Source organism: Colletotrichum paranaense (assembly GCF_030867605.1).
Source record: "Colletotrichum paranaense strain IMI 384185 chromosome Unknown Scaffold_27.1, whole genome shotgun sequence".
Lineage (NCBI taxonomy): Eukaryota > Fungi > Ascomycota > Sordariomycetes > Glomerellales > Glomerellaceae > Colletotrichum > Colletotrichum paranaense.
In genome coordinates, this window is record NW_026848985.1 from 83573 (window position 1) to 104757 (window position 21185).

The 21185-nt window shown below is 53.6% G+C and overlaps 4 protein-coding genes across 4 annotated transcripts; 3 read left to right on the plus strand and 1 right to left on the minus strand.

Annotated features, from left to right (window-relative positions):
• Positions 1 to 1565: 1565 nt before the first annotated feature.
• Positions 1566 to 4278, plus strand: CPAR01_16623 (mRNA-capping enzyme subunit beta; the record flags this gene model as incomplete). Its single annotated transcript, XM_060500868.1, has 3 exons — positions 1566 to 3506; positions 3569 to 4048; positions 4105 to 4278. The coding sequence occupies 3 exons, from the start codon at positions 1566 to 1568 to the stop codon at positions 4276 to 4278; spliced, it is 2595 nt and encodes an 864-aa protein (XP_060340383.1).
• A 1668-nt stretch (positions 4279 to 5946) lies between these two features.
• On the plus strand, positions 5947 to 14342 carry CPAR01_16624 (uncharacterized protein; the record flags this gene model as incomplete). Its single annotated transcript, XM_060500869.1, has 5 exons — positions 5947 to 6118; positions 6169 to 7905; positions 7966 to 10466; positions 10517 to 11284; positions 12327 to 14342. 5 exons carry the CDS (start codon positions 5947 to 5949, stop codon positions 14340 to 14342), a joined length of 7194 nt encoding a protein of 2397 aa, XP_060340384.1.
• Positions 14343 to 15310: 968 nt separating this feature from the next.
• CPAR01_16625 (uncharacterized protein) lies at positions 15311 to 18636 on the minus strand (the record flags this gene model as incomplete). Its single annotated transcript, XM_060500870.1, has 3 exons — positions 15311 to 15939; positions 15996 to 18231; positions 18376 to 18636. 3 exons carry the CDS (start codon positions 18634 to 18636, stop codon positions 15311 to 15313), a joined length of 3126 nt encoding a protein of 1041 aa, XP_060340385.1.
• A 1038-nt stretch (positions 18637 to 19674) lies between these two features.
• On the plus strand, positions 19675 to 20926 carry CPAR01_16626 (zeta-crystallin; the record flags this gene model as incomplete). Its single annotated transcript, XM_060500871.1, has 4 exons — positions 19675 to 19731; positions 19796 to 19903; positions 19977 to 20630; positions 20696 to 20926. The coding sequence occupies 4 exons, from the start codon at positions 19675 to 19677 to the stop codon at positions 20924 to 20926; spliced, it is 1050 nt and encodes a 349-aa protein (XP_060340386.1).
• Positions 20927 to 21185: the final 259 nt, after the last annotated feature.

Sequence of the window (21185 nt, forward strand, 5' to 3'; positions counted from 1 at the left end):
ACCACCAACCTACCTAGATAGTATCCAATTACATTAATACCTTGCAAGGCTTGTACCTACCAGTAGCAGCATCTCGCGGGTGGTTGCAATATGGTACAGCTTCAGATGCTACCTTGAACCAGGCTGCATCCACCATTACCACTCACTCATCTATCAATGCTTCTCTACCTACCTTGTCCAAGGTGCCTTGAGGCTTGAGCAAGCTACGGGAAGTGAGCCCGTTCTCAGTGCTAGAGCAGAGCAGTGCAGAGCAGAGCAGAGCAGAGAGCCAGACCACCTCACTGGGGCCCAGCCTGACCTGCGATCGGCGCGCGACCAATCCATTTTCATCCTTTCTTTCTCGTCTCCAAATTTCCCACACGCCTGTCGCCTTCTGTCTCACGCACACGCTTCGTCTCTCTGTCCCCTTCTCTCTTTCTCTCTCTCTCTCTCTCTCTCTCTCTTGCTTGCCAGAGCACGCTGCACCGGTACCTCACCTTTACCTCACTTTATACCTTACCACGGGGTACATTGCCAACCTGCCTTACTGCCTACCTATCTTGGGTAGGTACCTCAAGGCCCAAAGTCCTGTTACAGTCAGGTCCTTACGTACATACTTCTTTGAGCCAGTGCCGCAACGCCAAGTTCCAACCCAACAGCAGAGGACAAGATGTTTTCTTGCTGAGATATCTTTCCCCATCTTCAATCCGCCCGCTTCGTCTCTGCACACCACCACCTCCACCACCACCAACACCAACCCAGAGCGCATCGAAGCAACAAGGCTGCACACGCACACGCACACGTACCCGGCCACTCAAAACACCAGAGCTCCCATTCGCACTTTGCGACGCCCTCTCCAACCCACTCCCAAGCGCGCATCTTCAATCGCATTCACCCACATAGCTCGTCTCAGCTCCCTCCAACCACGTGCCGTTCACGTCGTCCAAATCCTCCGCCCGATTCCTTGCGATTACGACGACCAACTCGCGACGATATTTTCTACCGCACTACCTGCCCGCCGTCTTCGATAATTGCCACATATCACATAACCACGCCGATTCAAGCAAACGACAAACGACCCCTCTTCCTCCAACCTCGCCCTAGCCTTCAAACTCGATCTCGAACGAGCCGCCTTTGCGCTCCCATGTCCCTCTTTGGACATTGAACAGCACCGCTCTCTACGTCCAGCGCATGTCTTGCTGCCCTTGGTGGGAGCTATCTCTGACCTCCAGCCCTTCCCGTCTCTCCGAATCCCGAAATACACGACGAACCCGAAACCGATCTCTGCCATCTTCTCAACCTGACTCACCACTGAACTACGACGGCGTGATGAATGCCTCCTGCGCATCCATCCCGTCTCGTTAGAATCGCGCTGAACTCGCAAATATCATCCGATTACCATCATATCTCTCCTTTTTTCCAACTGTTTCTTTCGCCGCACACATGAACCGCCGTGTTTGAGAGGCCGAAGCCGAATCTTGTGCAACTGAGCAGAAGCTGGGCGGAGCGCTGGCCCAGACAAAGGAACGCGAGCAAGGGATTATAACTCACAACACGCACGGCACGCCTTGCCTCCGCTACACACAATGGATTTGAGGAGTTTGATGAACACGTCCGATGATGGGGGGGAGAGGCCGCGTGCTGCTGCTGCTGCTGCTGCCGCTGCCGCCGCCGCTGGTGGCCCTCCTCCGGGCCATCCTACTCATGTTCACGCCCATGGCCATCAGCATCCACCTCCTCAGCATCTCGCGCCGAAGCATCAGCGTCATCCGCAACAGCAGCAGCAGCACCACCACCAACAACAGCAGCAGCAGCAGCAGCAGCAGCAACAGCAACAACCGCCACCACAGCCACCGTACCAGCAACAGGCCCCCACGACGCCTTCCCAGGCTACGACGGCCTACGCCTTCAGAGAATCGGCGTACAGTCACGCATTGCATTCATCCCCCGGTAAACCGCCAGCACCTCAGGAATATGCCGTACATCCCCAGGCCTCGACCCCGTCGTATCCTCCGCAGTCGCCTTATCAGACTCCGGGCCCGTATCCCGGCCGGCCAGCGCCGCCGCCCCTTCAAGCTGGTGCTCCTGCCCCTTATGCCGATGCGCGATCACCCCAGAGTGCATCCATGCCAGGCCCGTCTCCGTATCGTCATACGCCGACATCTTCCGTTAGCGGTCCCAGTGGAGGTTACCCCTTCCCGCCGACCGGTCCGTCTCAGGAAGCTGCCAGCCCTGTGCAACGACACCAGCAATATCCGCCATCCAACGCGTTCCCCCCGAGAGACGGCTATCCTCATCCATCTGGTGCAACCGCGCCTCAGTACGCTCAACAGCAGCAACCGCCGCCACCGCAGCAGCATATGCCTCAAACACCGCCCATTGGGACCCCTGTTAGCGGACACCCATATCTTCATCAGCGCTCACAATCAAACCATTCAACTCCTACACCTACATCTGCTCATAGTCAGCATCCGCAGCATCCCGGCCAGCCATATCCTCTTCACGGCAGTCCTGTGGCGACGACGCATCCGCCGCCCGATTTCAACCGGCAGCTCTCGCAGCCTCCGACCCCACTGGGCCCGCCCCAGACCGGGCCTCGACAATCTTCCACTGCACCAAGCTTTACACAACCACAAAGCCCGTATCAACAGAGACTATCCGCCTCACACCTCGCTCAAGCCACACCTCCACCACCACCTCCCCCAGTTCGCATGCCCAGTTCCTCCCACAGCACCCACGAACGAAGATCATTATCACATAGTGAACGCGACCGAAGTATTAGCGTCAGCCCCAAGACCAGGATACCAAGTTTGCCGAGTAGCATTGGTGGGCAGACAGAACCAGAAGTGCGACCACACCCAAGCGTCACCAACATGGTGGAACCCGAACGCGAACGCGCTGCGACGCCCGCCAAGAGAAAACTCGCCGACCGAGACTTGAGTCCCAGGGAATTGGAACGGAAGGAGCCACGACCCCCGCCGGCAGAGCTCAATGGCGGACCCGCCATCTCTAGGTCACCCGTGATGCAACGAAAGAGAAAGATCCACGCGACACCCCCAATTTGGGCTCAGACTTGGAATGCTCGAGAAAATAAGAGGCTCAAGCTGGCCAATTTCGAGCTCCAGAAACGAGGGCCACCGCACATCAATGGCAAGTCCGAGTCTGTCAAGCAGGATAGCACCAGCCGCCATACCTCACCAGAGGCAGCGCGATCCACCGCTCCTCCAGTTCAAGAACCGCCCCCGCCGCCAAAGGCCGAAAGTCTGCTTGGTCCTTGGGAGGAAAGCATCCTCGGTACTCGACCTTACGAAGAGCTGTCTAAGACGATCGCCGATTTCTTATTCAAGAATGTCACGCTCCATCCTGATAGTGGGGAGATAATAGGACGTGGCGTGCAGTTCGAAATCGAGGCCAAGATGGGACAGCTCATCGACAGAGACACCAATGATCGTGTCGAGAGAGCGATAGGTTCGGAATGTGTTCTGCACGATACCGGGCGTCTAGCTTTCAGAAGCAGCATGACTGAGGTTTGTTTACCGATCTTTATGGGGAAAGAAACACAAGAGCTAATCCCATTGTTTCTCTGCAGGCTCAGCACAAAGGTCTCAACGAATTCCTCAACACCATGGTTGTGCAGACCGATCCCCGAAACCCCAACGCACGCGGCCGAGTACAAGTACAATACAAACATCGACGAGAGATTGACAAGTTCTACGAGCTGCCAAATGCTCTGCAGGCCCGGCTGCCTGGTTGTGTCCGTTCCCTACTAGGTAACAGGCGTTCAATCAAGGTTCGAGTCACATATGACCAAAAAACGCAGCAGGTCCTGGCCAAGATTGTCAAGGCCCGCGTGGCAGATATCCACCTACATCTTCCCACATGCCCACTCGACTGCCGCCTTAGCATCAATCTAGAAATGGCATGGGATGGATCCGTTGAGGAATTGGAAAGCGTGGCTGTCGGCCATGCAGATAAGTTCCCTGACCGGAACAAGGACCGTCTCAGCTACAAGCAAAATCACTACCAGATCGACTTGACCCAAGTGACGCAAATGATGCCTGGTCCTGGAGTAAGTGAACGCTTGCTTGGAAGTGTCGCCCATGGACTTTGCTAACAAGAGAAAAGAACACCTCACAGATGAGCAAGGAACACGAACTGGAAATAGAGTTATCACCCGAAATCGTTATCGATCAACAACGCCGCGCCATGAGGAACGAGCCGCATCAATACCAGCAACTTGTTGAGGCATTCGTCGACAACGTCCGCGTCCTCGCGCGCAAAAGCCGCGAATTTGTGTAATATTTATTTGTACGGACGTATCATAAAACTTGCCTTTTTTCGTTTTTCTTTTTCTACAAGTAGCTAGGGTGGTTTGATACCAAAAAACAGAGTGGCTGCGTTTGGGAGTCAAGGACTGAGGCGATGCGTGTTTTGGAGAGTCGTTTCTTCATAGCTGGCTTGGGGTGCTTCGATTTGAACTTCTGGGCTCGTTACCCGATTGACATTTCGTTCACTCGTGGGGTTGGTCAATACTGAAATATTGGTTGCCGCGGCCGTTTGCTGTTTGGCACTCTCTACAGCGCATCACTACTTCTACTTGTGACAGTACGCCTGTGAGAGATCTGTTTCCTACATTGTCTTCTTACTTTACTTGAGCAGTCGTGAGTGAGAAGAATCCAGGGTTCCGTGTGACCAATGCGGTCTTTTCCTGCTTCCCGCTGCTGTAAACGTTCCCATATCGCCTCAGAGGTACAAGACGGCAAGGGGGACAATATAGAAGACGGAGGAAGGCAAGTCCAAAGACCTCAAACTTGGCCATATCAATATCGAAATCAGACCTGAGCCAGAAGAGGTTCTTACAGCCCAACGTTCATAGTCCGATGCGGGTAATTTTCCCTACATTTGATGTGTCTATTTCTTGGGAAAGAGCCAGCCCTTCAAAGTTCCGTTGCCCGTGTTAAATCGATGTGAACAACACTGGCATCATTAAATTTGGAACTTTTTTTCTTTTCTTTTTTTCTTTTTACTCTTGCTTCTTAGATTGAAGCTGTACAACCATTGCCAGTGGTCATCGCATCTCCAGTGTCGTTTTCGAAGCTTCTAGAACTGGTCCAGGGTGATCCCATTCACATTGATGTCTTTGTCCAGGTGCCTACACACATACATCAGCAATAATTAACGTACATCATGCCTCGGCTGCCGGCTCAAGACATAAGAAACCTGAAAAAGTTTGCTTCCTACCTCTCCTGGCCCATGTACGTTCGCAAGGGATGTCCAGTGCAAACAAAGATGTCTCGCTTCGATCTCTCACCAGTGACCTTGACCCTGACGAAGCTTTGATAGACAATGGACAATGGGTATCAGTTTGCCAAATTTGCCAATGCAGACGTCTTGATCTTGTCAAAGGATTAAGCTATTTCGGAATGCCATTCACACCTTGAGTCCAGCAATGGTGGAACATGCTTCATCCCCTTGAATAAACTCGTTCGTTGATATTTGAGACGTCTTTTTGCAAAGCTTCTTGGTTGACACAAGATACTTTCTCTCTTCAACCTTCGCACAACTCACAACTCTTTTCCTTCCTTCTCTGCTCTGCCTTTGACTCGTACACTATCTATTATCTCGGACTTCAGGCTTGTAAAACTCTATCTTCCCGTCCATCTCGGCATGTCTGAACCGACCAAAAAGATATCCGAGCCGCAGCAACGGTACAACCCTCTCATTAGACCAACTGATGAGCACTGGAAGACCATCCATGGCCACTTTAAAGATCTTCTCAGCTTGCCCACCACGCGCATGGGACAAGTCTTGGAGGATTACTTTACATCGCACGAGCGGAAGCTTTTCATGCCAGCTACGGAGCCTCGCAGTTTGAGGAATTGTCAAGAAGACAACGCCCGACGATACCAAAGCTTGATTGGCAACAGATTCAAAGAATGTCGCCCCTCACTGGCAACGAAATTCACAATGCTCTACTTCGGACTGCCTGTCGAGCCCATTTTGTCTGAGCTGACGCGCTTTTCGAAGCCGGATTTTGATGTGGACGACTGGGATGAACTCTGCACTGCCGAGGTCCGCCCTCCGCTGCACTTCCTGACAGCCTACGACCAGAGAAATTTTGGATACGACTACATGAGAGGTTAGTAATTGCTATCCAAGCACAATCAGTCAAGCTAAGATGAAGAAAAGGAAAAGAGGATCAATACAGCACGATCCCTGTGGCAGCTTCTCAAATGCCAGACGCCACTGGTGAAGGACTAAGCCTTCGAGGAGGGGGCGACGACGACGATGCCTTGATGGCAGATGTGGACTATCCGCCAGATAATGGTGAAGAAGACAGCCTTGGTCCATCACAGACTGCCATGGTTATGGATAACGAAGACGACAATTCATTGGGTGACGGCTCCAGCAGTGAGATCGTGACGATGCCTGTGACGGGCATTTCAAATAAAGTCATCTCAGGAAGAGGGACTGCCACGCCTGACTCGAGGCGACGTCAAAACCAGTCGGCGATAACCTCTAAAATCGGGCACCCATCACCAGAATCGGACAAAGGACATGGCTGGGTTCCTCTGTTTGGATTCCAAGGCAAGATCATGTTTGATACGGACGACATGTCCACGTTTCAGGAGGCTGCGAGAAAGCTCTTGTCCCTGCGCCAACGGGAGCAAAGCGACATCGTACTCGTTGAATTTGATTTCAAGACGGCAAAAGTCCTGCGGCGATTCGATGACAACATTCCGCTCAACCCTGTTAGTGATCTTGCGGAACACCTGGGACAGGCAACTAAGTCCACACCCAGCTCGGCCTGGTTCGTGCTTCGGAGAGGCGAAGATATTCCCTCCGAATGGGAGCCTCCAGAGTCCTTCTTCTTGACCACGCTCATCAAGTTGACTCATGTTGACGACGACGGGCGAGAAAACCTCTCGTATCTCAAAGTGCCCGATGGCAAAAGTTTCTTCGGCCCCAAGCAAAAGGGCTACATCTACCCTGCCAATAAACCCTGGGGTTCCAATCAATACATGCCCTTTATAACGACGGCACAAGAAGTGCTGGTGGGAAGACCGGATCAGCCAGGAGGAAGCCACTGTGATCTTGTCATTACACGTGATGATGAAGATCCAGAGGGATCATCACCACCGTGGTATGGTGGTCTGGAAGTCCACCGCGAACTCTGGGATAGCATGCATCCTCTGATCAGCAAGGGTCAAGCGTTCAGAGTTAAAACTCGCCCCGTGGCAAACGATACCGTTGTGTTCTACCTGCCGGGAAACTCGAACAACGCCAGAACTCTCAAGAACCGAGAGTGCCTTCGGCGAACAGGCTCTGGAGACCCCTATCCCGACGCCCTGCATAAGGTTGGCCTAATGACGAAAAGCGTCAGAATGCCCATGAAAGCCTCTCACTACCTGATTTGGCGCGGGGTCGACTATTTCAACCCATTAATCAGTCGTCCCGTTGGAGCCTACAGTCCAGTTCGATGGAATTATCGGGACAAAGATTCTTCGAAACAAGCCCAGAAGGCGCTATCAAAGCTCATTGCCCGTTCTGTCGACGACAAGAATGAGCCCTGTCAGTTCTTCGTGATCCAGCCAATGGATGGGGCTGAAGATCCATGCACGATCGAGGCGGTTGAAGGACTAACAGGTCAGGCAGAGTTCAGTATGGAGCCTCTTACTATGAAAGCGTTGAAAACCACGATGGAAATGCTCTATGCCGGAGACGAAGAGATCACTTACGACGCTGAAAAGGACAGCGTTGTCATGGAGCCTCTTTTCGACGAAGAAACAATTGGAAGAAGTTGGAGCCCGGCCAGCTTCGTTCTTCGGCCGGACGCCACCGACTCCGAGGCATCCTTGGCCCGGCGCTTCATCCTGACTCAGATGGTGCGAGCAGACGTCTTGCAAGATGACGAGTTGGACTTTGGTGAGAAAAAATACCCCTTGAATATTCCCTGAGATCGCAGCTAATCTAAGACGCGTGTAGTCAAAACACTGGCTAAAGCAGCGGAGGCAAATAATCACTGGGGTCCTCGGTATGGCGAAGTGGCACCCTTTCGAAAGGAGTTATCCCTGCCAGCAATCGTTCCCCCTGGCAAGCTCCATCCCGTGGTTTTCCATGAACCGAAAACGCCGCCTCCTGCTCCTCGGAAATCAGCTCATCCTATGCCGAGGGAGCCTGACCAGACACCCCGTGAAGGAAGCTATGTGCGGCAGCCAAGCATCTTTGACATGGGTGTCTGGAACCCCTCCTTTCCGATCAACGCGCCGCCCGTGGAGGCCATTCTGAGGACTGGGGCAGGCCGAGTCCCTATGGTCACCAAGAACGTCCTAACGCCCAGTGAGCAGCGGGAACTACAGGATAAAGTCTGGAGTCTCTCCAAAGTAAACCTGGCTCGGCTAGCCGCGTGTCCGTACCAGAAATGCCGGTTCACATATCGCCAAGATGAGGACGAGACGCTTCTGGTGCATTTGGAGAAGACTCATGCCGAAGAGAAATGCCCGTGGTGTGATATCCAGCTCTTCAAACACTGGTCCTACAAGCAGAAGGAAGAACACTACAGAAACTCCCATGCAGACCAGCTGCGAAAGGTGCTTCAGCTTCCTGAGAGACCCAAATCGCATCCGCCTCAAAACCAAACCACCAGCCTCGAAAAGCTACGCAATAGCCCTTCGGAGGCCATTACATCTCTTTCAACCTTTAGAATAACCGACCAAGCCAGACCTCCAGTTGGCCCGTTGCCTCAGCCAGAACAGCCAGCGAAAGCCAGCGACAGGGAGAAAGTCTATCGATACTGTGATCGTTGCGGTCGTGACCACAAAGAACTCAAGAGCTATGAGGACCGAAAGCATCACGATCGTGTTTGTGTCCCCCTGGCTGAGGGAGCCGGGCGATGTACATTCTGTAAACTTTGCGGAGATCGTGAGTGGAAGACTGAGAAAGATGCCACAGATTTTGGACCTTTCGACACTTATCCTCACAAGTGCCACGGCACTCTCCACGAAAACAAGCCGCATTGCACCAAGTGCGGATTCTCGATGAAGAAACTCTCCGACGAGAAAGTCGACGGACATCGCAAGTTCTGTGGGGGCTTCTATGGTACCCTGGGTTGTTTCTGTCCGTACTGCCAGAAATCCTTTGTGAGCGATGGAACCCAGAAGCCTATTGATGAAATTAAAAATCACATCACGGCTTGCCCTCAAGAAGAGGGCATCAAGCCAACGCCGTGGGACATCTATTCAGAGGTCTTTTGGAAAGATACTGACAAGTCAATCGACCCTCTCTTCGTGGGGGCCGCGGAGACCTCCGCGGCCTTGTGCAAACAACAACGTCGTCCTCGCGCTTCTAGTCGCTATCTCAGTCTCCCTCTAATGTGGCATGATAAGCCGGGACCAATTCCTACGTCAGACCCGCCTTCTGAGTGTCCTGCCGCCGGGTGTCGAGAACCTCTTTTCGGCCTGATGCCATCCGAGGTTCTAGGACACTTTGAGAAGAAACATTTTGAGGAGCCCCTGAAACAGTGTCCGCTCTGCCACCTGTCGTTCAAGAGACCCAAGGAAGATCGCGAGAAGCAACCGGAGCTCGGGGAGTGGGAGGACAGAAAAGACCAGGTCTCCCACATGGAGTGTCACGTCTATCAGCTTTGGGACATTTTGACTGGCAGTACTCGGCCTCCTGCGATGGTCAATCAGGAACCCTTCAACCCGGGTCACAGTCTTTGGGATCCCGAGAATGAGAGCGCATTGGATCGGCGTGACAAGCGCTGTCCGCACTTTGACCAGTGTGGCGCCATGGTGGGCTTCATGAACCAACTCCAGTGGAACGAGCATTTGAAGAAGGCGCACGCTATCGAGCCCCTTGAGGCACAGATTGTCCGAGACATGGACGCTGAAATCGCGGCTGCTCGCGAAGAAAGGAGGCAGCAGAGAATTCGCGAGGGAAAGAATCCAATTCCAGGTCTGCCGGCGCCCAAAATAATACAAGACAGCGGATCGGGGCCAGTTGTGACAGGAGAGACGCAGACAGGAACAGGTCCCAGTGTTCAGCTCAGTGGAGATGACGAGGATGACCCAGAGTTCCAAGACGTTCGGCAAGACGTACTCGGCCCCAAGGATAGTACAGCGAGAGGACCAAAACCCGAGAGTAAAGTTCACGAAGGCCATCGAGGCAGCCGTCCTCACGGGCCTGGGCCGATTCTTTCACCCCCGCCTACGGTTTCCAAACCGCACACAGCCACTGCTTTGGGGAATGGACCTCGCCAAGGAGAAAAGCAGCCAAAGAGTCCGAAGGGCCCGATAAAGAACCCTCCTAAAGATTCTGAAAAAGTGACTACGGACCCCAACAGTGTCAAGGGAACGCCACAGACAGGTGGCAATCCGCCCACGGCTAAGTTTGTGCCGGCTGATGACATGTACTGTTCACGGTGCTTGCGTCCGATTCCCAAGAGTAACACGAATGGCGAACCTTCGAAACAAGTGCAGATAGACGTGAGTACCATACAATTCTGAGGTACGCAGAGCTAACTCATTACCTTTAGGCACACTCGGATCCGAAACGTAGCTGCCGAATTCCAGCGAGACAAGGCAAAGTACAATTTGACCGTGAAGACAAGGCCATATTGCCGAGCAAAGTCGGTTGGATCACGCAAAAAGAAATCGTTAAAGCGGGCGGTGTGACCAAACTCAGAAAAGCCTTTGTCAAAAACCACCCGGATTTGAAGATGACCATATACCCTACCGATAACAGATTTACGGATATGAGGAACTTGTGGACGCGGGATCCGAATCATCCCAAGAACAAAGAGAACTGGGGATTGCGTTTTCGGCCCCGAAATGATGATGAAACTGATGAGAGCGAGGACGACGGCTTGCGGAATTACCACCCAGAAAATGATGAACCCGGGGACGACGATGAGGACGAGGAAGAGGACGAAGGGGCTGAGAAGATAGCCGATGCAGATGGCGAAGACAACGACGATGATGTGGAGGAGGACGACGATGACGACGGCGGTCCCGGGAACCGGGCTAAGCAGAAGCGGAAGCCGTATCGTGGATTTTCCACCCACGATCCGACATACCGAGACCGTGGGGAAGAGGATGATCTGAGCCAGACTAGCGACAGGGAACTGGTACCGGAGAGCGGAGATGATGGAGCTGGTACCTTTGGTGGATCATCCGGTGCGAAGCGGAAGCGCGGGACTGGGGAGTCATCAGGACAGGGTAACAAGGGGGGCAAGGATAAGACACAGGAGAGGCATCCTAAGAAGGCCAAGGTGGGCGCGAGTTCTCAGGGCGATGACAGGGTGGTGAGTGGTGAAGCGAGTGTGAGTGAGAGATTTGATGGGAGCTTGAAGTGAATGTCGTTAGCTATGACAGAGCTCAAGATATCTTGTTGAGCTCTTTTGCTGAGTACATAATGGGAGAATAGCTTCATCTGCTGAACAGTTCCGGTGGCTTCGTTGAGTGACATGCTTGAAATGAGTGATTGTCCACTCAGTTGCCTTCTTAACAGTCGACTTACCCACGATTCGTCTATATCTCAACAAGCCTGGATCGTCGGTTCGTCGCCAATGATCCGGGATACATAACAAGCGAGGTTCATTTAAAGTTGCGGGGGTGTAAGTGCTGTACACCGCACGCGTGCAGTAGGTATTCAAGAGGCAGATAGAGGCAATGAGAGGGCTGTAAGTTGTGGCGACTGCCGTCTCCATCACGTCGGCGACTAACAGGGCTCAGGATGGAGGTTGAGACGTATCCAGGCCGGCCCGCGACGGTGTTCGGGGTCCACGTGGGCGGTTTCGCGGCTTTCATCGGTCTCGTTCGGCCACCTGGAGCACCATGACACACGGATTTTGATGGTTTCGAGTTTATTGTCGGCTGAAAGTCTGATAACGTGGCTCTTGATGTGGTTCGGGACATATGGAAGGTCAATGCCAGCGATTTTCATTGAAGACCAATGGATCGAGACACGTAAAGGCAAAGGAACCCCCATGTCGTGCCCAGCTTGTGCAGGTCCAAGGTCTTCTTCCTGGAACTGGTCCCATTCACACATCCGTCCAGCCAAAGGGCATGCTTACCTAAGGACCAAGAAAACGAAAGTGGACCCCATCGGTCGGCGATGTCGGTAGTCCCCGGTGAGAGGCACGTACCGTCTGCATAACGACATGTGCTATGTAGCGTACAAAGGCATCACTCACCTCGAATTTATGCAGAATCTACACGTGCCACACGTAATTGTGCAGACCCACTGTCGAGTTTTTCCCTCCTCTCAAAACAGCCAAAAGGCCATCGAGGCGCAATCACGCCATCGCCCCGGTCAGTCACCTCATCGTCCAAGCTCCACACCAGAGCCGCGCTCTCGACGTCGTCCACCACCAAACGAAGCCCATCCCGCCCAATCTAGCCATTCACCTCGATCCAAATCCAATGCAAGCGCCGCGGCGTCCATTTAGCGAGCTCTTACAGCTCTCGACCAGGCGGCCCGTCCCTCCTCGTCCGACTCTTGGAGCATGGCGGCCGAGCTACATCCCTGATCTTCCTCCTCCTCCTCCAGGATGTCGTCCTCTACACGCCTCTGCCCGCTCGAGACACCCCCGACCGACACCCGCCTCCTCGACGCCTTTGGCCGGTGGACAGGAATATATCCAGAAACACCAGACTACTGGTACCCGGCAGGGAGAGCGCGGGGATGAACGTGAGCCCCAGCACCCACGCCGTCGTAAAGGTCCGGCCACCGTCAGTACATTGCTTGCTAGCGGCGGGCTCTTGTCTCTCTTTGTCGGCCTCTCGGAGCCCTTCCATGTGCCCACTCAGGACGAAGTAGATGTCTCCGACCCGGACCCGTCCACCGACGACCGCGACCCGTCTATCCCTCGCTTCAGGCTCTCCGAAATCCGAAAACATGATGCCAAATCCGGCAGCCCTTGGGTTACCCAAGGCGACAAGGTCTACGACATTACCGACTGGGTTGCTGCACACCCCGGAGGTGATGTCATCCTCCGTGCCGCTGGAGGTAGCATTGATCCCTACTGGAACATCTTCACCATCCACAAGTCGCCCCACGTTTATGAGATCCTCCAACAGTACTTGATTGGCTTTATCGACTCGGACGACCTTGTTGACGGCAAGCCCGCTGCTCAGGAAATAGAAGACCCCTTCAAGCACGATCCTACCCGTGATGAGAGACTCATCACTCTCACTCCCAAGCCTCGTAATGCAGAGACCCCCGTCGAAGGCCTGGCAGACAGCTACCTCACTCCCAATGAACTCTTTTACGTGCGCAACCACATGTGGGTTCCACAGGTTGATGATACTTCGGACTACACCCTCAAGATTGAGCTCCTCGATGGCACCATCAAGGAGTACAGCCTCGATGACCTAAAGACCAAGTTCAAACCTACTACTGTTGTGGCTGTTTTGCAGTGTTCTGGGAATCGCCGAAGCGACATGACCCGTAACGCGAAGAAGACCAATGGACTCCAGTGGAATGTCGGCGCTATCTCTTGTGCGGAATGGCAGGGCGTGAAGCTCACCGACGTACTTGCTGATGCCGGCATTCCTATACTCGAGGCCATGACTGGAGACACGGAGGCCAAGCACGTTCAATTCATGGCCCTTGAAGCCTACGGCGCCTCGATTCCCATTGAGTCTGCTTTGGACCCGCGTGGCGATGTTCTGTTGGCTTACTCGATGAATGGCAAGCCGCTGCCGCGAGACCACGGGTACCCTCTCCGTGCTCTTGTGCCAGGCCACGTCGCCGCTCGTTCCGTCAAGTGGTTGAGCCAGATCACCATTTCTGATGAAGAAAGTCATAGCCAATGGCAACGCAAGGATTACAAGTGCTTTGGCCCCAACGAGACGAGTCCCGACTGGGACCGCGCCGCACCGATTCAGGAGATGCCCATCACAAGCGCCATTACCACCGTCAGATTAGGTGACTGGAAAGCAACAACAAACGAGTCATCGGCAAACGAGGATATCGGCAGCGTCCGCGAAGCGTCTCTCATGGGCTATGCGTATTCTGGTGGCGGTCGCCGGATCGTTCGTGTCGATGTGAGCGTCGACAATGGCAAGACCTGGGATCAAGCTGAGTTACTTGACGAGCCTGGAGCCCCTCCAAAAACCGGGCACAAGTCCTGGGCTTGGAAACGCTGGAGGTACGACGGCGCAATCCCACTTGGCGAGCCAGGTGAAGGGACCAAGAAGTGCACCACCCTGCTCGTCAAGGCCACGGACGAGGCGTACAACTCGCAACCCGAGAGCTACGCGGCAATTTATAATCAGCGAGGAAACTTGGCCAACGCGTGGCACCGTCTGAAGGTTTGCTCTGAATGTGCCAACAAGGCCGTGGTCGTGGCTAAGTAGCAAATCGGTATACGATATGAGGAAGAAGGCCGAGTGAGCAAGTGGCAGCAAAAAGAGGTGGAGAAAGACAAGAGAGGAGAGTTTATCGATGGCTGCGGGAGTTTCCACACGCGTCGAGTATATTTGAAGCAGCGGAGGCGTATTGCGGAGTCATGCAGCGAAGCCTTTTGTTCACAAGTATCGCTTTGTTCTTGGTCCCTTCCTTTACTCGGCGTCCACGTCAACGATGAAGTTTTTCAACAACCCAAGGGGATGTGGCGGTATTTTTTCTGTTCAATTTTTTGTTTGCTTCTTCAAGAGCTCGAATGCGGCCGTAGAATGTCAGTTTCGGCGCGTAGTCTATAACCCAAATTGAGGTGATATTGCAAAGATCTCCACGTCCCTTCGTATACCTCAAACAACTATGAATCGCAAAGTAACGAACTAGCAGTGAGCTGTGACTTGATTCTGCAACTAGTGATGAGAGCTGTCTAGAGCAAATCTATGATGGCCAGTCGAGGACACGTCTTACGAGTAAAATAGGTACCTGACCTGCGGTGGTGGTGGATCTGAAGCAGCAAAGTTCTGTGCACCAGTAATGTAAAGTCTAGTGGACTGGGTGAGAAGGGTAGAAGAGCAAGCTGCAAATATTCGGAAAGGGAACAACATCATGGGCATTCACTAGGATCAATGGGCAACACTACATCCCCAGTTACACACGACTGAAAGTATACTGCTCATTGATATGGAAAACAAAGATTTAGAAGCAATGAATTACGCCGTTTCCAGGATATGATTTTACCTAGATTCAAACTCGGGTAAGTGAAAGATGGTATGTTTTCTGTTATGAACGCGCACGACTTTGGGCGCATCTTCCTTTTCTACACAAACGCCGGGTAATGTACAACCTTGCCTTGCCTCCCATCGCCAAATACACAAGCCAGCTAGAAGGCTCCGACGGTCTCCTCTCAGATCAACACCCTTGGCATCTAGTCATCGTCGGTGTATCTGGGTCCGCTGGCTGCTGGAGTCTCGGGTGCGCCATAAGCCGCAGGAGTCGGCGCGCCGTAGTAGGCTGATGAGGAGTTGAAGCCGCTGGCGGCCGGAGTAGGAGCACCAGCAGCCGGTGTGGGCGCCGAGTCTGCTCCCCATCCACCTTGCCATCCGCCGCCTGGAGTTGGGGCACTTGCGGCACCTGGCGTAGGCGCCGAGTAGGCACCAGGAGTAGGGGCGTTGAGAGCTCCGGGTGTTGGTGCACTCAGAAGAGCGCCACCGGGCGTCGGTGCGTCGTAAGAGTTGCCGGGTGTGTAGCCCCATGAGTCGCCCCCACTGGCACCGGGTGTAGGCGCAGAGCCATAAGCAGGTGTCTTGGATCCAGAGCCCCAGGCATCTCCGCCTCCGTACGCCGGCGTCTTCGAACCAAGGCCAAAGGCGTCATGTGCCGGTGTCTTTGCGCCTGATTGCCACGCAGGGGTTCTTGAACCTCCGCCGTACGCGGTGCGGTTGCCATCTCCGTAGGCAGTTCGAGAGCCATCGGCCCAGGCTGGGGTACGAGATCCGCCGTAATCTGGGCCACTTGACTTCCAAGCAGGTGTACGACCACCGGTAGGTGCAGGAGCTTGTGTTTGTTAGCATCCGTGTTCAAGAGAATGGCGAAGTTGAGAGCTGACTTACTCCTTGAGCCCCATGCCGGGGTTCTCTCTGGGCCGCCAGATGCAACAGGGGTTCGGCCTCCTTGCCAGTCTCCTCCATGTCCTCCACGGCCACCACCCGGAGGACCACTGTGTCCACCACGACCTCCACGACCGTTGATTTCAATCTTGGCTCCTGTGATTCTATCCTTGAAGCTCAAGTGATCTTTAGGTACAGTGATTGTCTTGCTCTTAGTGTGCAGCTCGACACGAGCGTGTGTGTCAGTCGCATCCTTGACAATTCCGAGAAGACCCTTGTAACCGCCCTTTCGGATAATGACTGTCTTGTCGATAGCACGATCACGTCCTCCAAAGCTCTTGGGCGGTGCCATCTTGCTCTCAGATCCGTTGGGGTTGCGCTTCATGGCGGGATTCATCTGATCCAGGTTTGGGCCGGCTGAAAGCACACGCCCACCCTTGGCAGCGATTGTATTGACATTTCCAGCCTTGGTCACGAAGACACCGGCGTTCTCATTACTGTCGGTGTTGTGAAGGAAGAGATAGGCACGGTGGATGTGGATAATCTTGCCCTGGCGTTGCTGACCGCCATACTCCCTGACCACGTCGTCGAGTCTGATTTCGGAGCCGTTTCTATCGGCGGCTACGGCGATCTTCCTCTTCGGCAGTTTGTTGGCGATCTGCGAAGGCATGACTTGCCGCGTGTCTCCGTTCTGGTCGAGAACCATCACCGACTCACGGTCGACCTTGACAATACAGCCAACTGTCGTGGGGTCTAGCTGGACGAGGTCAAACAGCTCGTACTGACCCAGCGAGCCCTGTCCTCCGATGTCGCTAGCTTCCCGCAAATCTTTGCTGAAGACGGTGACTTCGGTGTTGGTTTGATCGGTCAAGAAAGTGACTCGGTCTTCTGAGATCTTGACGACCATACCAACTTCATCACGGAACCTACTGCCGCTAGTAACCTTGACGTGATCTCCAATCCTGAAACGCTTTCTCAGGCCCTTGGTCGGCACCTCAATAATCTGTCCGGCTAGTACTCCTTCTGTGACTTGCATGGTGACAATGTCACCTTGGACGTTGGTGGCCTTTCCAACCACGCCCTTCTGCTCGCCCTCGTAGACTTCAATAATGTCACCAGGCAGGTAGGTTACATTGATGTTGCTGTCCTTCAAGCTCGATGCCAAAGCCTTCAAGTCGAGGTTCTCGGTGCCGTCCTCAGCACCGGAGGCAAACCTGGTAACCTCCTCCAGGGTTGGGTTGACGTCCGTAACCACGAGTTGCTGGATCTTGATATCCTTGACTTGGAAGCCGTTCTCGAACTCGTCGCCCATGTAATTCCACACCTTGGTAGTTGGATTACCCTGGATATGTCTCGGGTGCCGCTTGCGAGCTTCGGTCTCGTTGAAGAGGCGCTGAGGTGGGCGCGGGCCCGCTACGCCGACGGGTCGCTTTCTTTTGCCGTCGGCAGTCACCGCCGACAGCGCATCGTCTCTCATTCCGTAGTCAAGACGAGGGATGAACCGAACTCTGGCCTCGAGGCCGTTCTCAGTGACGTCGATGACCTGAGCAAGATCGCCAGCGTGTTTGGCAGGCTTGCGGAGTCTCACCCATGCGCCGGGTTCCAGGGTGGGGGTCTTGGTAACACGAAGCAAGTCAGGCATATCCTTGATGTCGACGAGAATCATCTTGGATCGCGGGTAGACGTTGAACATGCCGTCGAGAGCAACCATGATGTCGGTGGAGCGATTGGCTTCAACATAGATGTAGCCTTTCATGACGGAGGTCGGGCCACCGCGCTCAAAGGCCGAAATAATGGCCAGCTCGTCCTTGGTCCCAAGTCTCTCTTCGATACGCTTCATGATGGAGAAGACCACCTCCCGCTCCTTACCTTCCTTACATCTGACAGCCCAGATGGTAGGATCGTCGACACTAGGCATCAGCAGGCGCTTAGGAACGACGGCCGAGTCTCCAAAGCCCTTGTTCGGCCGGCGGTTTCCGTAACGCTGTCGAAGGATTTCGGCTTGCTTTTCGGCGTCCATACTCGCCTCCATCTCGCGACGACGGTCTAACTCTCTGTGACGTCTGTCGTCATCGAGGCCTCCGCTCTCAGCAATGTCGTCGGGATGGGCATTGTCAATGAAATCTTCAATCTCCTCGCCATCTTTCTCCTCATCCTCGCCGTCCTCCTCGTCGTCGACTTCGGCCTCGATATCGAAGAAGGCGGCTCGGCGATCCTTTCTGCGCTTGCGACGATGCCCCTATTGATCAATTATTAGAAAAGTTCACGCCGAGAGAAAGACGAGGCTATATCAGGGGTTGCGGTGAAGGTAAAGATTTGCCGAGCGCCTTCCCGGCGTAGCTTTATGTAATAAGGCAGACGGCGCGGACAGCGACAGGCTTACCTGTTGAACATCGTCTTCGTCCTCGTCGTCCTCATCCTCTTCTTCATCGTCGTCGTCGTGTTGGCCCGCATCATCCTCGTCTTCTTCGTCGTCGTCGTCAATTACTCTCGATTTAGAGGGAGCAGGTGCGTCGTCAGCAGGGCTGCTTTCTCGAGCATGGTTGTCGCTGGCTGGTTGGTCGGGTTCCTCGTCAGACAAGTCGGCGGGCGCAGGGTTGAAGTCATCCTCCTCCTCAGAATCCTCGTAGCGGTTGGAAGACATGGTGGGAAATAACGAAACGTCGAGTCAAGAGTTTCGAGTTCGTAGTTTTCCCGTGATGTCGCTGATGCGAGGTCCTTTCCGAGGTGAATCTGCAAAAGAAGCAGAGTATCCGTACCAAGGGAAGGAAACAGTGGTCCTTCCAACTGGTTCGCCTGATGGCAGGCAGCGACCTTTTCTCCGGCGAATCAATCAAGCGGATAGATGGAGGAAAAGGCCGAAGGCTTTTGGCTGTCGGGTCTCAGGGTGGGATTGAGGTGAAGGCAAAGGTAGAGGAAAAGGCAACGGGAGGATAGAAAGCTTGAACCAGCAAAGGCAACGACTAAAGACGGGCGAATAACGCGAAGGACATCTCTATCTGAAAAGGGACTAGCGTGGTCGTTCCAGACTGACACCTGAGGCAAATCGATAGGTGGTAGCCTCCAGGTAGTGTAGGTGCTCTGCAGTGGATCCCCCTACCTTCCTCGCAGCTCCTGTCATCCCTCCACTGCATCCCATCTCCGATTGACTTCACTGCATCCCGTCCTGGCTCCACTGAGTTGAGGGAGAAGAAGAAGCTGTGTTGGCAGTTATATGAGTACGTTTGATAGGATGCATGTCCTGCATTGATGAGGCCACTCACAAGTTGGTTCTGGTTCCAATCCACCTCAATCATCAATCTAGGTTAGCAAGTAATCGTGGATGGACGCTGAAGTGACAGAAGTGACAGAAAGAGCAGCAAATATAAGGTCACGATGAGTTCTCATCAAGATATGACAGTGTGAATGGATATCACATCTATCATGAATTTTAGATTCACCAGGCCTGTCGCACCTAGGTAGTTTTCTACATTGAAGTTTTGCGTAAGACAGCACACTCCAAATGCCCGATTTGATCCATAGGAGCCGATGGAAGCCTCGGCACCTAGTGCTTCTCCAATTCATCAGAAACAACAGCCCTGAATGAACGCCTTCCATTTATAAAGACTGGGGATTGGCCCCTGCATCTGGGTACTTTCGATCTTCTTTAAGCAAATAGTATCAAGTCAAGCTTAAGCTGAAAATGGTCGGAAGCTCGAGACGAAAGATGAAGGCTGTTGTTATCGACAAATTCGTCAATGTGAGTCCCAGTCTCTTAAAACCTTGCTTCAGTTCCACAAAGATGCCTCTAATTCATCCTCAAGGACTTTGATGACATAAAGGTCTCCGACATTGACCGGCCAATCTCTACAGCAGACCGCTACCTCATCCAAGTCAAGGCTGCTGGGGTGAACTTTGTCGATACCCTCTATGTAAGTCCAAGACAAGTTCTCACAAGTCCCCCAAAAGATGAGTTGGCTGGCTGATATGATACTTCGCACCTAGGCCAGGGGAAGACACCAAAACAACCGATCCCTGGTACGGCCGCCCTTCACACTAGGCCTCGAGTTCGCCGGCATCATCCTCTCATCACCGCCTACCTCCGAATTCCGTCCCGGCGATAGAGTCTTCGGAGGCAGCACAGGTTCCTACAGCGAGATCATCTCCCTCGACGCCTCGACGCCCCTCCATCGCATCCCTCCCCAATGGACATTCGTCCAAGCCGCCGGGCTAGCCGCCACGCTCCCCGTCTCCTACGCAGCGCTCGTCCAAGCTGGCATAAGAGCCGGCCAGACTGTCTTGGTCCATGCCGCTGCCGGTGGGCTCGGTCTGATGGCCCTTCAGGTTGCCGCGGCCTTGGGATGCCGGGCGATAGGGACGGCGGGCTCATCCGAGAAGTGCAACGTGGCCCAACGTTCGGGGGCTGATATTTGCATCAACTACTCCGAGGATGCAGCGTGGTGGGATCGTGTGCTGGAGCTGACTGACGGGAAGGGTGTCGACGTAGTTTTTGATCCCGTCGGCCTCGTGGACCGAAGCTTGAAATGCATTGCTCACAGAGGCAAGATACTGATTGTAGGGTTCGCTGGTATCCAGGACGATATGGAGAAAATCGCCATGAATAGAGTCCTACTCAAGCAGGTGTCTTTGATAGGTTATGTAAGTATTGAAGATTCCACAACAACCACCGACTTGAAGTAAGGTAGCTAACTAATGCCCCAAAGCGATACGGCGAGAGCTTGCGACGGTATCCTGAAGAGGAGAATGCCATCTGGAACCAGCTGAAACCCTTGATGGAAACTGATAAAATCCGGCCTGTCATCTATCACGCTGAGTATCCTGGTCTTGAACATGTACCCAGGGCTCTCAAGGACATGTCAAACCGCAAGATTTGGGGCAAAGCAGTCATCACTTTGGATAATGACAGTGATGGTCTGCCTTTGACAAAGCTCTAATTCACAGCAATGGACTCCTTGTGCGAAAAGCTGTGTTTTCAAGTTACCTAAAATAGGTACGTGTATTGAGGACACTGGGAACGGCCACATTGGTGCGGGACAAACACCGCACACTATTATAACATTTCCTTCCGTCTTCCCCGTTCGACTGTGCCCGCCGGTGTATAGCCATCCACTGTCCCAAACTTTTGTTCCTGACCATCGACCAGAGGGGGGCCATACTGACTGAGTCCTGTGGTGCATTGAAACCAATTCACCC